Source organism: Amborella trichopoda, chromosome 2, assembly GCF_054954075.1.
Source record: "Amborella trichopoda isolate Santa Cruz 75 chromosome 2, AtrichopodaSantaCruz75HAP2 v2.0, whole genome shotgun sequence".
Classification (NCBI taxonomy): Eukaryota; Viridiplantae; Streptophyta; class Magnoliopsida; order Amborellales; family Amborellaceae; genus Amborella; species Amborella trichopoda.
Genome location: NC_142337.1, coordinates 9066230 through 9086818, shown reverse-complemented (window position 1 = coordinate 9086818; position 20589 = coordinate 9066230). Strand labels below are relative to the sequence as shown.

At 33.2% G+C, this 20589-nt stretch overlaps 1 protein-coding gene across 6 annotated transcripts; it reads left to right on the top strand.

Moving 5' to 3' along the window:
* The first annotated feature begins 2156 nt into the window (after window positions 1-2156).
* Window positions 2157-19704, top strand: LOC18443291 (semialdehyde dehydrogenase family protein). Of its 6 annotated transcripts, none has more exons than XR_016049070.1 (12): window positions 2157-2452; window positions 2579-2664; window positions 5270-5369; window positions 5585-5707; window positions 11887-11973; window positions 12109-12153; window positions 12392-12463; window positions 12603-12704; window positions 18311-18392; window positions 18903-18989; window positions 19191-19258; window positions 19358-19704. XR_016049070.1 is itself a non-coding variant. In XM_020672784.2 (11 exons), the coding sequence occupies exons 1-11, from the start codon at window positions 2189-2191 to the stop codon at window positions 19437-19439; spliced, it is 1116 nt and encodes a 371-aa protein (XP_020528443.1). In that variant the 5' UTR covers window positions 2157-2188; the 3' UTR covers window positions 19440-19704. The 6 variants fall into 6 exon arrangements, 4 of the variants coding, with proteins under 4 accessions (XP_020528443.1, XP_006853545.1, XP_088713974.1 ...); XR_016049069.1 differs by having other exon boundaries at window positions 12392-12487; XM_020672784.2 differs by lacking the exon at window positions 18311-18392.
* Window positions 19705-20589: the final 885 nt, after the last annotated feature.

The window sequence follows — 20589 nt, the reverse complement described above, 5'->3', positions numbered from 1 at the left end:
TTTCAAAATTAGAAAAAATAATTATATTAAGTAAATATTTTAACAGTTAATTTCAATTATTTTTAAACTTTCCATCGACCTTTAAGAATGATGATTTATACCTTTGGATCACATATTATAAAAATACGACCCCAGCCGGCTACCAAACAATTGTTCTTAATTAAAAAAAGTAAAGCTCCAAAATTACCATAAAAATAACTGAACGAAACCCTCTTTCTCACTCTTTGTTTCTTCCAAGACACGTAGCAAGATGCATTAATGCATGAGCCAAGTCACAGCTTAAATTTGTATTTATTTTTTATAAATTAGTTTCATATGCACAGTCAATAAAAAGTGCACTTGAGACTAATTTATCTAAACATTGGTGGAAGATATACTTTTGGTGTTGAAAACTCTATTAATGGATTCTTAAAAAAAAAAAAAAAAACTCCTACAATGACCTGAAATCTATTTCCATCTTAAAATTAAAAGCTTTAAAATTATACAGATTGAACAGATCTAGAAGTGCTAGAAAATTTTGAAAATGAAATGTTCAAATAATGCGTTACAAGATGCATAAATTTTAGGAGTTTATATCATTTTTTTTTTATGTCAATATATATTAAGGTTGAGATGATCAATTGAAAGATTTTCCAATGATAAAAGTCAAGACAACATTTTTTTATAAGTTTTTGAGGTTCATCCTACTAATACGGACCTCGTATAAAATTTTTCCAATAATTTATATTTTTTTTTGGGTAAGTATTAATTTTTGTTTTATCCCGATAAAAATTTATTGCTAATAATATTCTCATTCCAACGAATGTACCATGATATTTTAGGACATCTCATTACTATCGCAATAAAATTTTTTTTTATGACAACATTCATGTAGTTTGAAATAAGAGTTTGAGAGTAAGGCTTCATTTACCTAAACCTTAAAATTAATTCTTAAAAAGTGAATAAGGCAAATTAGAAAACATCTACAAGGAGTTTATAATGAGTATGTAAGCTAAGGGAAAGTATATAAAAAGATTATTTACCTTTGGTACAAGGTTGTCACAATAAATCTTGACCATTGGATGTAACCAAGCTCAACATTAAAAAAAAAAATTCACGCGCTTGGTGATATATCTAAGCTTTCAAATTTCAAATCGAATAGTTGTAAGTAATTGTGACATCTCTATAATAAAGATAAAGATAAATGGTCTCATTGTTACAGTCCATTAGTTAAAGCTATTTAACATAATAGGTTTCAATATTCTAATTTTGGAAAAATTATAAAAATCTCTCAAAATCATACTTTATTGACAACTTCTCCCAACCAAGTTTTTTTTTTAGCATTTTTTACCTCAAATTTAACTTTCCTAACAAATTTCTTCAAGTAAAAAAAACAGAGTAAATGAAGACAAAAAAAAAGAGTAAATTGAAGACCAAAATACCCTCTAGAAAGCAGGCGGTGCAGCACAAAATGGGAGCTGTCTGATATTTTGCTTCTGGAAAGTATGCAGTCCCAAACAAAATAGGGGTAGTTCGTCACTTTGAGCATGCGGTCTCGTACAAAATGGAGGCAGTCCGACACTTTGAGCTTCTAGAAAGCATGCGGTCTGACACAAAATAGGGGCAGTCCGACACTTTGGGCATGTGGTTTGATACAAAATGGGCACTATGGCATTTTCAACAAAAAAAAAAAAAAATTTTTCTTTTTTGACTTAGGTATTTGCTACAAATTTTCAATTTTGGATAAAAATGGCTTAAAAAAAAAAATTGGTGGGAGAAGGTTATATAAAAAAAAAAACTCTTCTCATTCATAAACTTTCTATTTAATTTATATTATTTATAATTATTTCGTATTAATATCAACGGACGTTTATTCTATTTAATTTATATTATTTATAATTATTTCGTATTAATATCAACGGACGTTTATTTCGTAATAAATATTATCAATTTAATAGGGGCGTGGTAGAACAGTAATTTTGGTGTAAAAATTCTCATGATTATCTTAAAATCTATTTTCATATCTATCAAAATCCCACTCTCAACGGTCAAAATCCAAAAACTTAATTCCACTCATTAGGTACTTGGAACTAAGACAAAAACCCTAATCACAAACAAGCAGCTTTGAGCTAAACGACCAAAACTCTTTAACTTGCGTCTGCTCTCTCTCTCTAAACAGAGCAAAACAGAGAGAGAATAGCGGGTCGCCATGGCCACTCTGCAGCTTTTGCAGTCATCTGTTTTAGCAAAGGGCGGCCATTTCTCCTTCAGTGCAAGGAAGCAGCCTCCTTGGCCATGGCGAGGAGGCGTGCGCATGGGTTTGAGAGAAGATGGACCCTCCGTTGCAGTAGTTGGAGTTACAGGCGCTGTGGGCCAAGAGTTTCTTCGCGTTCTATCTGATCGTGATTTCCCTTATCACTCAATCAAAATGCTCGCTAGTGCTCGCTCTGCTGGAAAGCCCCTGTCTTTTGAGGTCTCTCTTATTGCACTCTTTGCCCTTTTGTTTATATGATGGTTGACTGTTTACATTTTGATATTTCGTCCTGTTTCTTTTTCTTTCTCATGGTGATTACTGCTTCATTTTGGGGTTTTTTCACAGGGGAGAGAATACCTCATTGAGGAGCTCAAAGAATCTAGCTTCGAAGGTGTAGACATTGCTCTCTTTAGTGCTGGTGGATCCATAAGGTTAATTCATTTATGACTTAATCTGTGAGTTTATTCATATCCAGTGTTCCAAAAAACTCCCAGCTGCCCCTAGGCGCTGGCCAAAAAACTTCACCTGCGCCTAGGCACTGGCCAAAAAACTCCCATCTGCCCCTAGGCGCTCGGCAGATGCCCAGGCTGCCCAGAGCCTAGGTTAAAGAAGAGAGGAGTAGGGGAAGAAGAATAGCAGGGGAAAGGGGAATATGAGTATACATCATAAAATATTAAAAATCTCATAATCGAAAAGTTCCAAACCCTTGTATATTCTTAATATCCCGTAATCTTTCACACCAATAAATTAGTAATACAGTAACAATCCATAATAGTCCACATACCTTACTTTATGCTTCATAGTTCAATTATTCCATAATCCATGTTTCCATACAATGATACAACCATACAATCATACACATAGTAGTAGTACATAGTAGAAACTAGAAAAAAAAAAAAAAAAATACAGTCTAGGACTCTACACCAAAGTCAAGTGTCTTCAGCCATCATTAGAAAAAAAATAGGGTAAGCTTTATCATATACATCGGATTTGAGGCCATCATCATCAGAACAATTTCTTCTGAATCTGCCTCTTCTTTCTCTTCTTCTACCCCCTCTTACTTTGGGTAGATGAGGCCCTAGGAGTCTTGGCTGCTCTACCTGATGCCTTTTCACCATTTTCTTGGTTTTTGTATTTTGTTGAACTCAAATATTGCTTAATCTCCTCACTGGTAGCCTCATGAACATTTTTACACGGGGCAACATCTCCCTTAATACCGGCAATGTGTTTCTTGAACCGATAAATAGCCTAGTTAGTATCCTTTCCACAATAATTACATCATATATAATTTTTGTCATTCGGATTCGGATTATGACCATACTTCCAACTTAGATCATCACTTCTAGAAGAATTTGGAGAAGATATTTCCATATAACAAAGCTCATTTTCTTCCTTTACTTGTTTTACTAAATTCAAATATTCCTTTTCTAGTTTTACTAAATTAAAATATTGTCTAATTTCATCTCTAATACCTTTAGGAACTTTTTTACAATAAACAACATTCTCTTTAATACCGGCTAGGTGTTTCTTGAATTAGTTAATACCCCCATTGGTATCTTTTTCACAAAAATTAGACCTTATGCGATTTTTAACATTTGGTTTCGGGTTATAACCATACTTTCAAGCCGGATCACCTCTTATAGAAAAAACAGAAATAGGCCTATCCAAATGACAAGGCTTTTGTTCTTGTTTGTGCTTTATTGATCTCATATGTTCCTTAATCTCGTGTTTGATAGCTTCAGGAACATTTTTATAAGGGGCAACATTCCCTTTAATACTGACAAGATGTTTTTTAAACCGGTTTGTGTCCCATTTGTAGTATTTTCACAATAATTGTTTCTTATCCATTTTTTGTCTAAAGGATTCATGTTATAGCCTTATTTCCAACCCAGATCACCACTTCGATTAGATCCCGAAGAAGACATCTCAAAACAATAAAAGCAGTCTAGAAAAATAAAATTTTTCACTAACTTTGATTGCTCGATCTCCAAAATTCCATCTCTGAGATGTTTTCTAATTAACCTATAAAACCTCTAATAAACTTATAAAACCTCTAAAGCTAAATCTAATCTCAATGGGTGATGTCGATTTCTCGTAACTTTGAAAAACCTTTCGATCTTATAAAAATCACAAGAATCTAGTTTTTTGAGGTTTTTCTCACTCTAAAATGAGATCGAATGGGTTTAGGTTTTAAATGAACCTAAAACCCACCATTATCCCTTTTTTTTTTTCAAAATAGCCCCCAAAATGCCCCTTAGGGCATTTCCGTCCATGGGTAGGGCGCAGGCTCTGGGTGGCCGCCAAGGGGCAGGCCGCCTATTTTTGCCACCTAGGCTTGGGCGAGGTGCCATGGCCCTCTGGACCGCTTAGGCGCTGGGTGGTTCGCCTTTTGGAACACTGTTGATATATGTTTGAGTTTATCTTTGAATTTCATTTTTGTAACAGTGATCACTGCATTGATTTGTGGTTTTGTTTCACTTATTATAATGTGTATTTTATTGATAAAGTTGGTCTTTAGTAAGAGTTTACTTATCAATTCGATTTTTTCCTATGTTGGCTTTTAACTGTTCTGGCAATTTGCGCTGTGGGTGACTAGAGCTTTCTTCTTGGAATCGAGAGGCATGATAAATACAAGGGGACCGGTTTTTGATGCAGTTTTTTCATTTCAGCATTTATCCCCATACGCAAAATCATACCTTTTATATATGCTATGCATGTGTATTTGACTATTTGTATCATTTATGCATCAATAGAAAGAAACTTGTAGTCAAAACCGAGAAATTGTTTTTGTTCATGAATAAAGTTGGAGTTGCTTTGGAAGCTTAAAACCATCTGGTGTGAGGTATCTCTGGTTGATGTTGGAGTTTGGTTTTCTCTTTCTGTTTTTGTTATTTAATTGGTAAGCTTGGGTTATTTTTCGAAGATAAATACGTGACTTGTGTTCCTTTATTAAAAAGTTGGCAATGATGAAAATTTGCCAGAGTTCTGATGTGTATAGAATGTATTACTCAATATCTCTTTGTTTGCCTTTTCTAGTAAAAAATTTGGGCCAATAGCTGTACACCTAGGATCGGTCGTGGTTGATAATAGCTCTGCCTTTCGAATGGATGAGGGGGTTCCACTAGTCATTCCCGAGGTGTTTCTATCCTTCCCTCTATTTCTATTTTACGGTCATGCAAATCTCTTGAAATATCAAAATGATAAGTATATCTCATTCATTGTTATGATAACGTTTTTTGGTACCCCTATTTATAGCTTATAGTGTGTACATATTTGAGTTATATTGGACATAGGATCATTTTTTTTTCCTCTTGGGATCTTGAGAATTGTACTTGTCTCATATTTGGCTAGGTCAACCCAGAAGCAATGGCTCACATAAAACTTGGTTCAGGAAAAGGAGCACTTATAGCAAATCCAAATTGCTCGACAATTATATGCTTAATGGCTGCAACCCCTCTTCATCGGCATGCCAAGGTCTATTTTAATTCTCTTAAAGTGTGGATCTCTAGTTTTGATGATAATTTGGATATCTAATTTGGAAATTGGAAATGTTTGTTGCGTGCTGTGTATAAATTGTCATAGGATTCATTTGAACTATGTTTCCTTCCCTTGTAGATTCCCCATGGTCTGTGTAAACCTCCAAGCATTGTTGGTTGATGGGTTATATATGATATTATGATTAATTTTATCATATGTCTTACTGTAAACAATCCTTTGTACCAAATGAATTTGATATTTATAGATCTTACTTAAAAGTTGCATTTTGGGTATTATTTGCAATGTTGCAATGTTGGACGAGTTGATTGCGAGCAGCATATATCGGAAATGTGTACAATATGGCTATTTACTTTTGATACAATGAGCTCTCAAACATTATTGACCATTAGATGTGAAATTAGGTGGTTGGGGATGTGGCATTGATTGGGCACAAAGTTTAAAATAAAATTTCTCGAATGTTGTGGCATTGGATTTTACATCCAATGACTGAGAGTGATTGTGACCTTCTTGTACCAAAAATAAATGGTCTTATAGTATACAATCCCTATTTATATTTTAGACAATGCACCAATTTGGTGAGATAATACACAAATCAAGTTGGTTGCTAGTAGGAGGAGAACTTTCATTGGTTGGGCCATATAAAAATTGATATTTCTTCTATTTTTATACCTTATCTCTAAATATATTTTCTCAATGTATTGGACATAATATTTTTTAAGGTGGATGGCTAGTTTTGAAAACTTTTTCACAATTATAATGTGGTACATAAGTTATTGCGGGCACTAAGTTTTGTGCTCATTGTGCTGGAGACTTGATGAGGGATATTTGACACACCTTCATGTAGTGTGTGTGGGCTAATGTATCCTATTGCACCCTGTGGTAGTGAGACTTTTAAGACGATTTGTCCCATGGAAGAAAACTTTTCTTTCACTTGGTCATAAGATCATTCTTATAAAGCCAACATACTTTCTAACATTGTGATGTACTTGTTCAACTAGTTAATTGGGTGATAATGTGAGAACCTTAGAAGTAGTGGCTTGGGTTTCAAGTTCCAACTTCCAAGGAACTGAGGAAAGCAAATAATATGTTATCAGTCAAATGCTAGATAGGTGTACGGATGTGGACATGGATACAGAGAATAGGGATATGACTTGAAATTTCTCAATATCTTGGATATGGATATAGATGTAAGTATCCCATCTAACACATCTATAGATATATAGTTTACATTGTAAAGCCTGATATATATTCATGTTATATATATATATATATATATTAATTTTGTTATTTTACAATACAAGTATCCAGGAACTATCCAATGTCAATATTGGTGTCACCACAGTAAGATGCTGGCATGTTAAGAATATACAAGTATCTTTGTATCACAAGGAAATTCATTTCACCTGGTTTGAAAGAATTAGTGAGTTCAACTGGGTTTTTAGGGACTTATATAGAGGCTATCAAAGGGAATTCACAATGTGGCATGGGGATTGTGTGCACTTGATACTCAATAGGTGTTGGTTGTTGTATTTCATTTTCGAGGTGATATTGGGAGTTGATCTTGATTGAGGTTATGCTTGGAGCCTCTAGCTAATTTATCAAATAGGTGGGTCTTGATGAAGCTTCTGGCTGAAGTTTGTATTACACGATGTTCATAGTTTCTACTTTATAGTGAATTTGAAGAGAAAGCTCAATAGATATTCCTTTAGGAGAGTTTCGATGGATCCTTGGGGTGTCATGAGATATTAGTCTATGGGGAACTTCCTAGTATGAAGGAATATTTTGGGTACTAAGACACATTGCCTTGTCCCTTATCCTTTTTTGTGAGGTTGAGTGGTAACTTATGATGTAGAATATCATGGATATTTGTTAGGCTCAGGTCTTGAGCTGATTGTTTTCTTTTTATGTGTGACCTTAACAATCTTACTAGTGATGTTTCTTGCTCTAGTAGCTATTTCACTTCATTGTCCTTAAGTGATATCCTTCACCAATTAGAAATTTTTTTGACTTGCCATGTATTTTATAAGTTCATCTGGCCATGGGGATTTTGTGTAGTCACGTTGGATAGCATCTTGTTAAACTTTTACATGTTCCATACAGTTGCTACATTTGCTTCCATAAGCAAGCTATATAGGCACAATATCTATTACAATCCTATTTCTTAAAATCATCATCATCATCAAAGCCTTTCCCAACTAGTTGGGGTCGGCTATACGAATCCTCGTCTGCTATTCTGCTCTATCAAGGGCCATACCCTCAGTGAGGCCATAAGACCCCCATATCTTTTCTCAATATGTCCAATCATGTCTTTTTGGGCATACCTTTTGCCCATTTTAAGCCTTCCACTTGAACTAACTCACACATCTAGACAGGTGCTGTATTGGGTCTATGCTGCATATGGCCAACCCACCTAAGTCTACTTCCTTTCATCTTATCGCCCATTAGAACCACACCGAAGTTCTCTTGAATATATTCATTTCAAATTCTATCCCTTGTCTAGCCACTCATCCATCTTAACATCCTCATTTCAGCTACACTCATCTTAAGGGTATGTATTCTACCCCATAAAGCAAAGCTGGTCTCACATCTCTCTTATAGAACTTACTATTCAACTTCATTGGTATGTAACGACTACATAAAACTCCAGTTGAACATCTCCACTTCACCCACCTAACTCTAATTCTATTGGAGACATCTTCTTCAATCTCTCCATTTTCCTGGATTATAGACCCAAGATATTTAAAGTTTGCTCTTTTTGGTATTTCTTGCCCGTAAATCTTAACTACTTCCTTGTCTCTACTTATTATTACTAAACTTGAATTTCATATACTCTCTCTTTGTCCGGTTAATTTTAAAACCTTTAGATTCTAGAGCATCTCTCAAAAGTTCTAACTTTGTGTTGACGCCCCTTTGGGTTTCATCGATCAAAACTATATCGTCTGAGAACAACATACACCACGGTACCTCATCTTATAGGTACATAGTAAAGTCGTCCATAACTAAGACAAAGAGGTATCAGCTCAATGCTGAGTGCTGACCCTGATGTAGACTATTGTCATTGAAAACCCACTCGTCTCTCCACTATTAATTCGCACACTGGTCCACTATTTGTTCGCACATTGGTTAGTGCTTTCTCGTAATATCTCTCACCAAGTCGATATAGTGTGTAAAGACTCCTTTCTTTTATGTCACCCACCCTCCAAATCAAATCTCAAGGTACTCTATCATAAGCTTTCTCTAAATCAATAAAGACCATGTGAATGTTTTTTCCCTTCGCCCTCAACTTCTCAATCAATTGCCTAAGTAGGAAAATAACTTCAGTTATTGATCTCCCTGACATAAAACCGTATTGGTTTTCTAATACACTCTTTCATGCCTTTGTCGTTGCTGAATGACTCTCTCCCATAGCTTCACAGTGTGGCTCATAAGTTTAATTCCTTGATAGTTGGAACAATTTTGCTCATTTATTCTTTTAAATAGGTACTACAATACTTTTCATCAATTTATCTCGCATTTTTCTTTGTTGCCAACACCTTGTTGAACAACATGGTGCGCTAGTCAATGCCAATCTCGCCCATGCACTTCCAAATATCTATCGGGATACCATTTGGTCTTAAAGCGTTTCCTTATCTTCATCCTCTTCAAAGTTTTTTTTTCACTTCCAATATCCTAAACCTATGAATGTATTTATGCCCTCTGCCCTCATTTATGCCCATGGTTCCTTCTATTGCTATGTTCCTATTGTATTCATCATCTAATAATTTTTTAAAATAAACTCTCCACCTTTCGTTGACCTCTTCATCCTTCATTAAGACTCTTTGATCCTCATTCTTAATGCCTTTAATATGGTCACTTTTCTCTCTCATTTTTACCAATTTGAAGACAGCTTTTCCACTCTCTTATTCCTAGTTTACTGTATAGATAGATTACATATGCCTTAAGTTTTTTTATTACTATTTGATTAGCTTTTTCCTTGGCATTTTTATATTTTTTTAGGTTTTGATCATTTCTACTACATTGCCAAGTTTTATAACGTGAGCGTTTTTCGCTAATGGTCTTCTGAATCTCATCACTCTACCACGAAGTTTCCTTATTGGAATTTCTTTTCCCACTAGCTTCTCTTAAAACTTCTTTTTGCCACTTTCTTTATATAGTCAGCCATCTCATTTCTTAATCCTATTTCTTAAGATCATTTTTATTAATTGTCTAAGATAGGGATTGGATGCTTTGAGATTGATTTGGTATGGGTCTGGTTATCTAAATTGTAGAGTTCTAGGATGGTTAGTTTTGTCGGAATTTAGAGGTATTAGAAGAATGTTTTTTTGAATGGCTAAGATAAGGAAGGTTATATGAGGTGCAAAGAAATTGGATAGGGTTTAGATGTTAGGGTAAGGGAGAAAATTAAGAACTTTGATGAGGTCGGTCACCCTCAAATTTGCTTTGTATTCCCCTTGAAGAGGCTAAATGTTTATAAAATTATTGTTTGTTCTCTGTATTTTCTTTTAGTTTTTGTGTGTGATCGCTGCAAGTTGTACCATAGCACTTTCGTGGAGCACAAGCAAATATTCTGTGCATGGATCAAAGGTGGGAGAAAATCGAAAAATCAAAGTTAGTTTGAAAAAGATGGAGACAAGGAAGAAGAGGGTGGTGAGGTCAAACTCTCAAAAGTGACAAAAGAAGAACAAGCTGGCAAAGAAACCCAAGTGGCCCAAGTGACATACGAAGCATGAGAAGGTGAAAATGCAATAATTGGATTCGGTTCCAAAACAATTGTGATAATGAAAAAGAAGAAGAAAACAATTACAGAGAACTAGCCAAAGATGCATCAATGGATGGTCAAAAAGCGAAATAAAAGTAAAGAAAAGAGAAGATTCAATCTTACATGCTGGGGACAAGGTGGGATTTTACGGCTTTAAAACTTTGGGAGCCTTTTCTATTTCTTAGAAATAGTTTTATTAGTTCTTCAAGATAGGGATTGGTGTGAACTGCCTTTCCTAGATTAGAAAAACTAGCTAGGATAGATCTGTAGGAAATTTGAGAAGGTAGTTTGTTTTGAATGAATTAAGATCATGAAATGTTATATGAGGCGCAAAGAAAGAAATACAGGATTTAGTGGTTAGGGCAGGGAGAGAATTGAGGAAGAAACTTCAAGGTGGTTGGTACCCCTTGAAGTGGCTTTGTATGGAGGATTGTCCCCTTGAAGAGGCTCAATCTAATAAATTTTTATTTATTTCAGTATCTTCATTTATTTTTGTGGGCGAGCATCACATATATCTTGCGTTTCCCTACTAAAATGGTGCCATTTGCTTTAGTTTGCATTTGTGGTTATTTATAGCGAAAGAACCAATAAAATGGTCAAACCACATCAAAAAATCAAGAGGTGGTTAACTCAACTAATTTACCAATAAAGTTATTACTTTTTAAAAAAATTCATTTCAAGTAGTTACTTTTTCAATTATTTTGTTACAAAATGCCCAAATTGCCATTTTTTTGGGTTTCAAACCCTGAACATTTGAGGGTATTTTGGTAATTTTCCGCTTATGTTACCTAAGAGCTTGATCCTGGTTCCAAATAAAGAACATGATTCTTCGTTAAAAATATTGTTCCAAGTTTGGAACCCAAAACAAGCAGCATTATTTATGTCTTTTGGCATGGGTAACTTAAGTGAGGCCAAATTACCAAATACTCTACTTAGTCTGGGTTCTAAATTGGGAACAACAATTTCAAATGCAAAAAAAATGATTTGGGATGGAACCTAAAACAAGTAGGGGCATTTAGGTATTTTGCATCCAATGACTTAAGTGGCTCAAATTATGTAAATGCCCCGTGCTTGTTTAGATTCACAGACCCAGAACAAGGGCAATTTGGCCATTTCCAACAATATATTTGAAGAGGTAACTAAATGAGAGGACTTTTAAAAATTAATCTTTGTTGGTAAAATTGTTGTCTAAGCACCTCGTTTTTTTCTGTAGTGTAACCATTTAAAACTATAATGTTCCTAGTTACAATGGATTGTAAAGATATTAATATTATATTCATGATGGCATCTGTCTTCGCGTTGATGATTATCTTTTGATACCCCCAGTTATGTTTGACGTGTGAGCATTAGTGAACTTTGTGAATTATTATTTGCAATTTGCACTATGTCATGACAGGTATTGCGTATGGTCGTTAGCACGTATCAGGCTGCCAGTGGTGCTGGTGCTGCTGCAATGGAGGAGCTTGAACAGCAGACTCGGGAGGTTTTCTTCTATTTTATTGATTTTGATCTTCATAGTTTTGCTGTGATTAGCATCTTCATATTTTTGCTGTGACATTCATAACTTGTCTCAATGAAAGAATCTTTGAGCCCGATGTTTCTGTTTTTGCATTGCCAGGTCTTGGAGGGTAAGAAACCAACGTGTAAAATTTTCAACCAACAGGTTTGTGTTTCAACAAATAGGTTTGTTTTTCAACTTTATGGATATTGTGTTTCCAATAGTTCAATTTGATAAACGGAAATTATAAGAGAATAGAATGATTAAATAATGGAGTACTATTTTCAATGCAAACTCATTCCTCATGGAGGTGCATTGTTTGCTATAATGATGACATTTTGAATGAATTTTCTTTCTGAACTTCAGGTTTATTTCTTCATGAACTGTTTCTTACTTTTTGCAGTATGCATTCAACCTGTTTTCACACAATGCGCCGATAGTTTCCAATGGCTATAATGAGGAGGAAATGAAATTGGTAAAAGAGACTAGAAAAATCTGGGTAAAGTTGCAGTTTTTGGAAATCAAGTAATCATTATTTTTGGTTTATAATTTTTTCACTTTAAGATTGGATGCTTGAATGATCTCATGGTTTTGCTTTTGAAACTTTTCTGTAGAATGACCCAAATGTAAGGGTCACCGCCACTTGCATTCGAGTTCCTGTAATGCGTGCACATGCTGAGAGTGTCAATCTCCAATTTGAGAAGCCACTGGATGAGGTAATTGTTCATCCAAACTTATGAGTAGTAGTGTTATATACAATAAGAGGAGTTCAAACAACATTTGATTATGCGTTGCCTCATTTCTTACCGTTCTAAAAACAAATTTTTTGGGTGATGCTTGTAATGTTATCTGGTTATGAGTGAAATTTTTGCTCCCATTGTGCTGGTTGGGATGAAAATTGCAAAAATGTTTGTTGTAATTTTTCTCTCAAGTTCATTGTGTTATCATAATTTTGACAGTTCAGTGACTTTGGCTTGTCCCAAGTCCCTTTAATCTTCATCAAGTCCCTTTAACTGGTGGCTATTTTTCCTCACATTTTGCTTTGTGTAAACTCTAGTCTTCACTCTTTTGTGAAATATTTGAAAGTTACACATGTTTTGCATTCTGAGGACATTTGGACTTGCTTTATTGGATGGTCATTGGTTTTTCGATTATGCATTCTTGAACTGCAGTCTTTTCTTTCTCTATATTTCGGATTTTAGGGAAAAGACTGGTAAATCTGAAATCAGACTATATGTGAGGAACCACAATCCTTGACAATCTATGCACTAGATGTTTTCTTTTATATAAATGAGTAATCTGCATGTGTGTCGCATGTGATATTTATTACTAATCACCGATATATTTTTATCATTGAAAAACATTTTCAATAAAATTTGGCCTTAGAGGGAGAGAATTCAATGAATTTACCTCCACAATCGAGTATTTTATTGAATAATTATAAATTTGATATTAAATATTATTTTAATATCAATTAATTTGATATTAAATATTATTTTAATAATAATATTTATTAATATGGATCCATTTGACATACAATTAAAACAAAAATGATGATTTAAAAAATAATTTAAATTATATAAATAAAAGTAGTAGATAAATTTATGTAGGGTCTTCCTAATACTAATATCCTTATTAGTTTAAGACATAAGGCCTTAAATTTTATTTTTTTGGGTGGTTTAAGACATAAGGCCTTAATGATATTGATATCTAATATATTAGTTCATTAAGGCACACTTCACATGCACTAATTTCAAAATAAAGAAGTGACCAGCACTTAAATATATTAATCAACACCTAATTTCAAAAAGAAAATTCGATAATCTCTATATTTATGGTATTAATGACTTTTAACTTTTTTGGTGCTAAATGTAATTCTTATTAAATATTAAATAGAGTACTTTATTTATTCATAAATTCTATTTATGGCATTTATGGGATTATATCGCTTATTAGTAATTCTTATTAAATATTATCACTTATTAATAACTTCTATTTATGTTTTAAATATAATTCCTATTAAATGTTATTAAATATTATTAAATTTGTATCAAGCCTCAGGAAAAGGTAAATTCAATTTTATTTTATTTTTAAAAAGAGAGAAATTTGTTTGGTGCATGAAAAAAGATGAACTGAAAATGAGAGAGAAAAGACCGAAATATGGTTTGTGCAATTGTTTTACTTTTTTAATTTCGGTTTGGATTTTAGAAAATACAAAAAAATAGAATATATAAAAAAAGTAAAAAGAGCAATCTTTTGCATTATATTGTTTTTAGAAATTCTTTTATGCAAAAAAAAAAAATTTACTATGTCATAATTTCAATTGTATTATTCATAGAAAAACATGGAAGAAAGAAATTATTTGCGTTTTCTTGTTTTTCAGATAATATTATGCAATTATATGAATTTTTGGAAAATACATCTTTTTTCGCGTGAAAGGATTTATTTACTCAGATATTATGGTTTCAATGATATTTTTGCAATTATTTATATATTCTTTCTTTTGTTTTTTAATAAAATCAGCAAAAGGATGATTTCAAAATTAGAGAATGTATTTTCTATTTTTAGAAAATAAAAACGTAGAAAATTTTATATTTTTATGTTAGAAATAAAAGCAAGTTACTAAAAGTAACCAACTAAAATGGAAATGACAAAGCAATTAAATGGAAATATTTAACCAACTAAAAGAAAAGAAAAGAAAAAAAAAGTTAAACTAACTAAGGAACAACAATAAGAATATAGAAAAATAATTGATCAATTATTCCTGTGATAGAGACCTCATCTTGTTCTTCGTTTTCCTCTCCGATATTCTCTTGTAATGATACTTCCGTCCCAAATTCTCCTTGTAATGGTATGGGCAAAGATGTTGGAGAGGGTTAGACAACCAATAGATCCACAAAGAGGAAAACCCTATGCTCTATGATGTCCAGATAAGGAAATATTAAGGTTTGTTGGGAGAGGTAGAGTGAAATACAAAGGTTTAGTGGGTGTGTGTGTGTGTGTGTATGTGTGTGTGTGTGTGTGTGTGAGAGAGAGAGAGAGAGAGAGAGAGAGAGAGAGAGAGATGGGCGAGAGATAGTGGACAAGGGAGAGTGTGTGTGTGTGTGTATGTGTGTGTGTGTGTGTGTGTGTGAGAGAGAGAGAGAGAGAGAGAGAGAGAGAGAGAGAGATGGGCGAGAGATAGTGGACAAGGGAGATAGGTCAGAGAGGAAATGTTATCTATTTTTGGTTTATTAGAGGGGTGTGGAATAGACATTGTGGAGATGGGTGAGAGAGATATTGAGGGGGGGAAGGGGGAGAGAATGTGGGAGTTTGGTTTATTAGAGGGAGGGGGAGATAAATAGATACAAAAGTGGAGATGGGTGGAAGAGAACATGGGGGAGAGAGAGAGAGAGAGAGAGAGAGAGAGAGAGAGGTTCACCCTGTAGATATATTTCAATTAGATTTAGATGACGGAAAACCTTCATATAAGGTTGACACCTTAAAATGTATGATTAAGGTGTACCTCTAAAATCCTCCGAAAAATATTGTTTTGATTTTGAAAAATATCTAATTGATCATCTCAACATCTAGATGTATAGATATGGAGCAAAAAAGATATTCAAATCTTAAAAATAGTACATCTTGCAATGCATTATTTGGACTGTCCATTTTCAAGGTTTTTATGTGTTTATAGATCTGCTTGATTTGAACCATTTTTGGAGTTTAAAATTTTTTAGTTAGAGATAAAAATAGATTCTCACACCATCTTAAAGTTTTCGACACCAAAATTGCATGTCACGACAAAGTTTGGAGTTGCACCTTACTTTGATTGTTTAGGGTTGTTTATTACATTAGATGAAATAGTGAGTGACTATAATTATAACAATATCAATCACATATTATAAGATACAAAATGTTGTCATATAATGTAAAGCATGACATTCATTAAAATGTTATACACATAATGAGATATTGATTCGAATATTATTATAAGAATAATATAGTGAGCAATAAAATTTGACTGCCTCTTTTTATGCTATGCTATATTATTGAATATTAAACATTTGTTTTACAAAATGAGTAAATTTTTTATGTGTTGTTTTAAAGTAACATATAAATATTTTAGATGGCAATATTATTGTGATTATGATTAAATAAAAGTGTAATATTTATTTATGTAAAAGAAATGGACTGAAAAGGGCAAAGGGTAGGCCCAAAAGGACGTGGTTGGAAGTAGTCCGAAAAGATATGGGGACTTATGGCCTTATTGAGGGTATGACCTTTAATAGAGTAGAATGACGGACTAGGATTCGTGTAGCTGACCCCAATTAATTGGGGAATGGCTATAATGATGATGGTGAAATCTATAAAAGAAATTTGTTAATTCTACATGTTTGGTATTATAATCTTTAAAATTTTATTGTATGGAATATGTAATAATTAAAATTATTATTTAGATATAATTACGTATTATATGACTTCATATATTCATAATGTTTATCAATGACACCAAGTATTTGTGTTCTTATTACAAGGGCAAGCTTTCTATGCTTCCCCTACAGCATAGAAGTTCTTTCCTCCCCCTTATCCAACCGTCCAATCTAAATGGAGGGTTAAGATGGCCCAATCACAATGTCACATCTCTGCGCTATTTTATTTTTAATTTTTTTTTTATAAACTATTGTGACACCTAATTTTGGACATTTATTCCTCTATTAAACTCGCACTAGCAAAAAATATAAAAAAAAATTTCAATAAATAAAATGGCGAAAATACCCTTGAAAGTTTCAAGGGGTATTTTGGTCATTATATTTTATCAAAAAATTATTTTTAATATTTTTTATAGGTGCGCCCCAATGATAAGATGGTGCTTACCAAATTTCATATTCATACAATTTGTATAAAAAAAGCTAAAAATAAAATGCTTTGAGACGTCGGGTCTAAGATCAAACGGTGAATGGCTCTCTCGATCAAAATTGGATGGCTGGATGGTAGGGGGAGGATAGAACTTCTATATTGCTGGGGAAGCATAGAAACCTTTCCCTTATTACAATATTCCACCAAGTATTTGTGTTGTCATTACAATATTCTTTACAATATAGGAATGCGCTCAAGGTACTCTCATTCTTATAGCAATACAAACGTCAACATTTCTCAAAAAAAAATATTATAGGAATGGGGTTAAGGCATAGGTGGTCAGGATAGAGGGTAACATGATGACTTGAGTTCCATTCTTACTATAGGTAGGGGACCATTTCCCCACTGAACTACCCAAAAAAATATTCATTGTAATATTACAATTATATTCTTAATAATTTATGTCTATTATAATTGTTGAATTGTAGCGATTTAGAATCAAAATAGTTATTTATAAGAGTATTAGTCAATAGAACAATAAAAATAAAATAAAATAGTATTAGTCAATAGATGAATAGAACTATAAACTTAAATAGGCATTGTTAACCTCCTCAAAAAAAAAAAAAAAAAAGAAAAAAAAAAAAAAAACTATATACTTAATAGGAAGTTATAATAATTGCAAAATTACATCATTTTATGCATAAACTAATATAATGGCCATCATTAAATCTGTTGCACATTAAACAATAATTGATTAAACTTTTAATAATTAACTAATAATACTATATAATTATGATCATTTTAATTATAGAATTATACTAAATAAAAAGTTATAATTTGGATGGGCATTTTTTAATTACATAATCATAATATTAACTACATCATTTAATATTGTCTAATTATTAAATTCATATAATATAAGAAAATAACTTTCAATAAAAATGTAAGTATTGAGAATTTAATTACTACATGTATTGTATAAATTAAAAATTTAATATACATGCATGTGAGAAGAAAAGATTATTAGAGGGTGGGGAAGCAGAAGAGACTTGTAGTGGAGATGATACGTTGGGAGGAGAGAGAATGTGGAGAAGAGCTTTAGTTGATATATATGTCTATACACATACGCACACATTGGGGGCCATATTAAAAGTACGTGGAGAATGGAGATAACATTAGTTGTAATTAAGAGTGAGAGAGAGATTAATAGTAATTAATAGAAGAGAGTTGGAAACAATTTTCAACAAATGGAATGTCAAAATACAAAAAAATTAAGAAACGTAGGGCAGTTTTAGAAAAGAAAATGACACATGTCAACAAAATAAAGGGGACCTCCTCTCGATTAATTGTATAATAATAGATATTTGACAAGGCCATCATACTCTAGCCGAATATAGACTTTTCAGGAAAAGCTTTAAGGCTTCTTTGTTTAAGATCAGATAGAGCTTTCCTGAAGATGACTAACTGTTTAACTGGTTTGCAGATCATGCAATGTAGATGAACATCTACTGGTATGGTTCTCAATTATCTCAAGAGTACACACGAAAGGAAACATTATTCACTAGGTATACACTTAACGATATACAGTTGGTCATAATATCTCTACCCTCCCAAGAACTGGAGCCATGCTAAGAGCTCAAAATTTCACTAATTTGACTATTTGAAAAAGGTATCTTGTTGCAGTAACCTTTTGTTCAGAGTTCTGGTTTTGTTTTTTGAAATTTTCTCTATTCTGAGTACATTTTATTTTCAATCCAGGTTTGTAGTTTTGTGTGAATCTTTCAATTTAGGGTGTCCGACCAAAAACCATTTCAGCACGATTGTTTGTTTCCTGTTTGTTCTCTCATTTTGTCTTTATTTACCTAATCCATGAAACGTACATCTGCTGAGGGGAAGTTGAGAATGACTGAAAGAACATGCTGAAGAATTGCAAGGATGTATTTCTCACTTTGACTTCACATTATGTTTCCTGTTCAGGATTGGAAGTGTAGTCTCCATTTTCATGACTGTGTGGGATTGTGAGTTGTATTGGATCTGACGTGTGAAAATCTTGTTTTCGGTAATTCATTATATAGGACACAGCTAGGGAAATTCTCAAAAATGCTGCTGGTGTTGTAGTTATTGACGATCGATCTTCCAATCGCTTCCCTACACCACTAGAGGTATCTCTCTCTGGGTGTGTGTGGTTTTTTATTTTTATTTTTGGAGGGGGGGACTGTGTTCTGCTTGCTCAATCAACATGGCTTATATTGATGCCATGGCTGTGTGTGCATGTGCACGCATGAGCCCATGTGTGTTTTTTTTTGTCTTTTGGGTGTTCTGACTTTGTTTGCTCGATGTGGCTTATATTGATGTCCTGCCAGGTATCGAGCAAAGATGATGTTGCAGTGGGACGTATACGCTCTGATCTATCCCAAACTGGAAATCATGGGTAAAACAAACAATAGTCTAGTATGATTTTATTTAAAGAATAACTCTTTATCAATCTCCTTAACTAAAATATCATTTACATTCTTATGTTGTGGAACAGGTTGGACATTTTTATTTGCGGGGATCAAATACGAAAGGGAGCCGCCCTTAATGCGATACAGATTGCAGAGAAATTGTTGTAATCCCTTTTGAATTTTTTCTGAAAATGCGCCACTGAATGGTGCCCTTTTATCTCCAGTTAGAGAGGGAGTATTTATTGAAAAAAGTTGAGAGAGATAGAGCAGCTGTGAGGCCTCATGAACGAGTTTTGGCGTGTCTTGCTTTCCACATTAATTGTAAAATTACTGATTCTTAATTATATGTCCTAAGACTTTTAACTTCTCAATTATATTTATATGTACTAAAACATTTAACTTCTCAATTATATCTAATAAGACTTTTAACTCATTGTAGCAGTGTTCTGCTTTATTAATGTGTGCTTGCTGCTTGTACAGCAACTATTTACTCCCCCATGCACTCCATTTTCTTGTGTTTTCCATGCTGGGTGTAATGTAAAAAGTGTGTATACTAGGAGCAAGCTGTTTATGTGCTCCCTTCGGTGAAAAATATGCTTAGGAAAAAAAAAATGGATCTGAAAATTAGGGATCCATTACAATATTGTTATTTTTTTTTTAAAAGAGAGGAATTGGATTTGAGCTCTTCAACATTCTGCTCTCCAGAAATGGGATGGTGTTCATTCAATTTTGGGACATTATCTTTTTGGGGACTATTGATTTTGTGTTTGCAATATTATTGATATTATTATGGAATTGGTCTTTAAGCAGCAATGGATACATCCCCAAAACTTGGGGTCCTAAAAAAACCCCTAGATTGGTTTTTTTCCGAATGGTTTGCTCCCTGGGGAGTACAAAATTATTTAGCATATGTAGAATTGATAGGATCTTTATTACTTTAGGCAAAGGGGTATTTCACGCGATTTCCTGCATTTGGTAGCAAACAAAAAGGAAGCCCTAGCATTTGTTTGTTGTAGGTTGGACATTTCAGCTATAAATAACTTTTATCGGTAATTCCCTAACTCGTATGTTCTAATTTTTTCATCATAATTTTAATCATTATAAATTTTTTCAACTATTTGAGGTCGGCTATATGAATCTTAGTTTGTCATTATGTTTTGATTTTATAAAGTCAAAAAAAGTTTCTAAGAGTTAGTTATGTTCTGATTTTATAAAATAAGAAAAGGCAGTTTAGAGTTGGCCTCACTTAAATGAGTCCTCTCTTCAAAATCTATTTTAGAAATTTATTTTGGATTCAGAAAGTGAAGGAACAAAAATC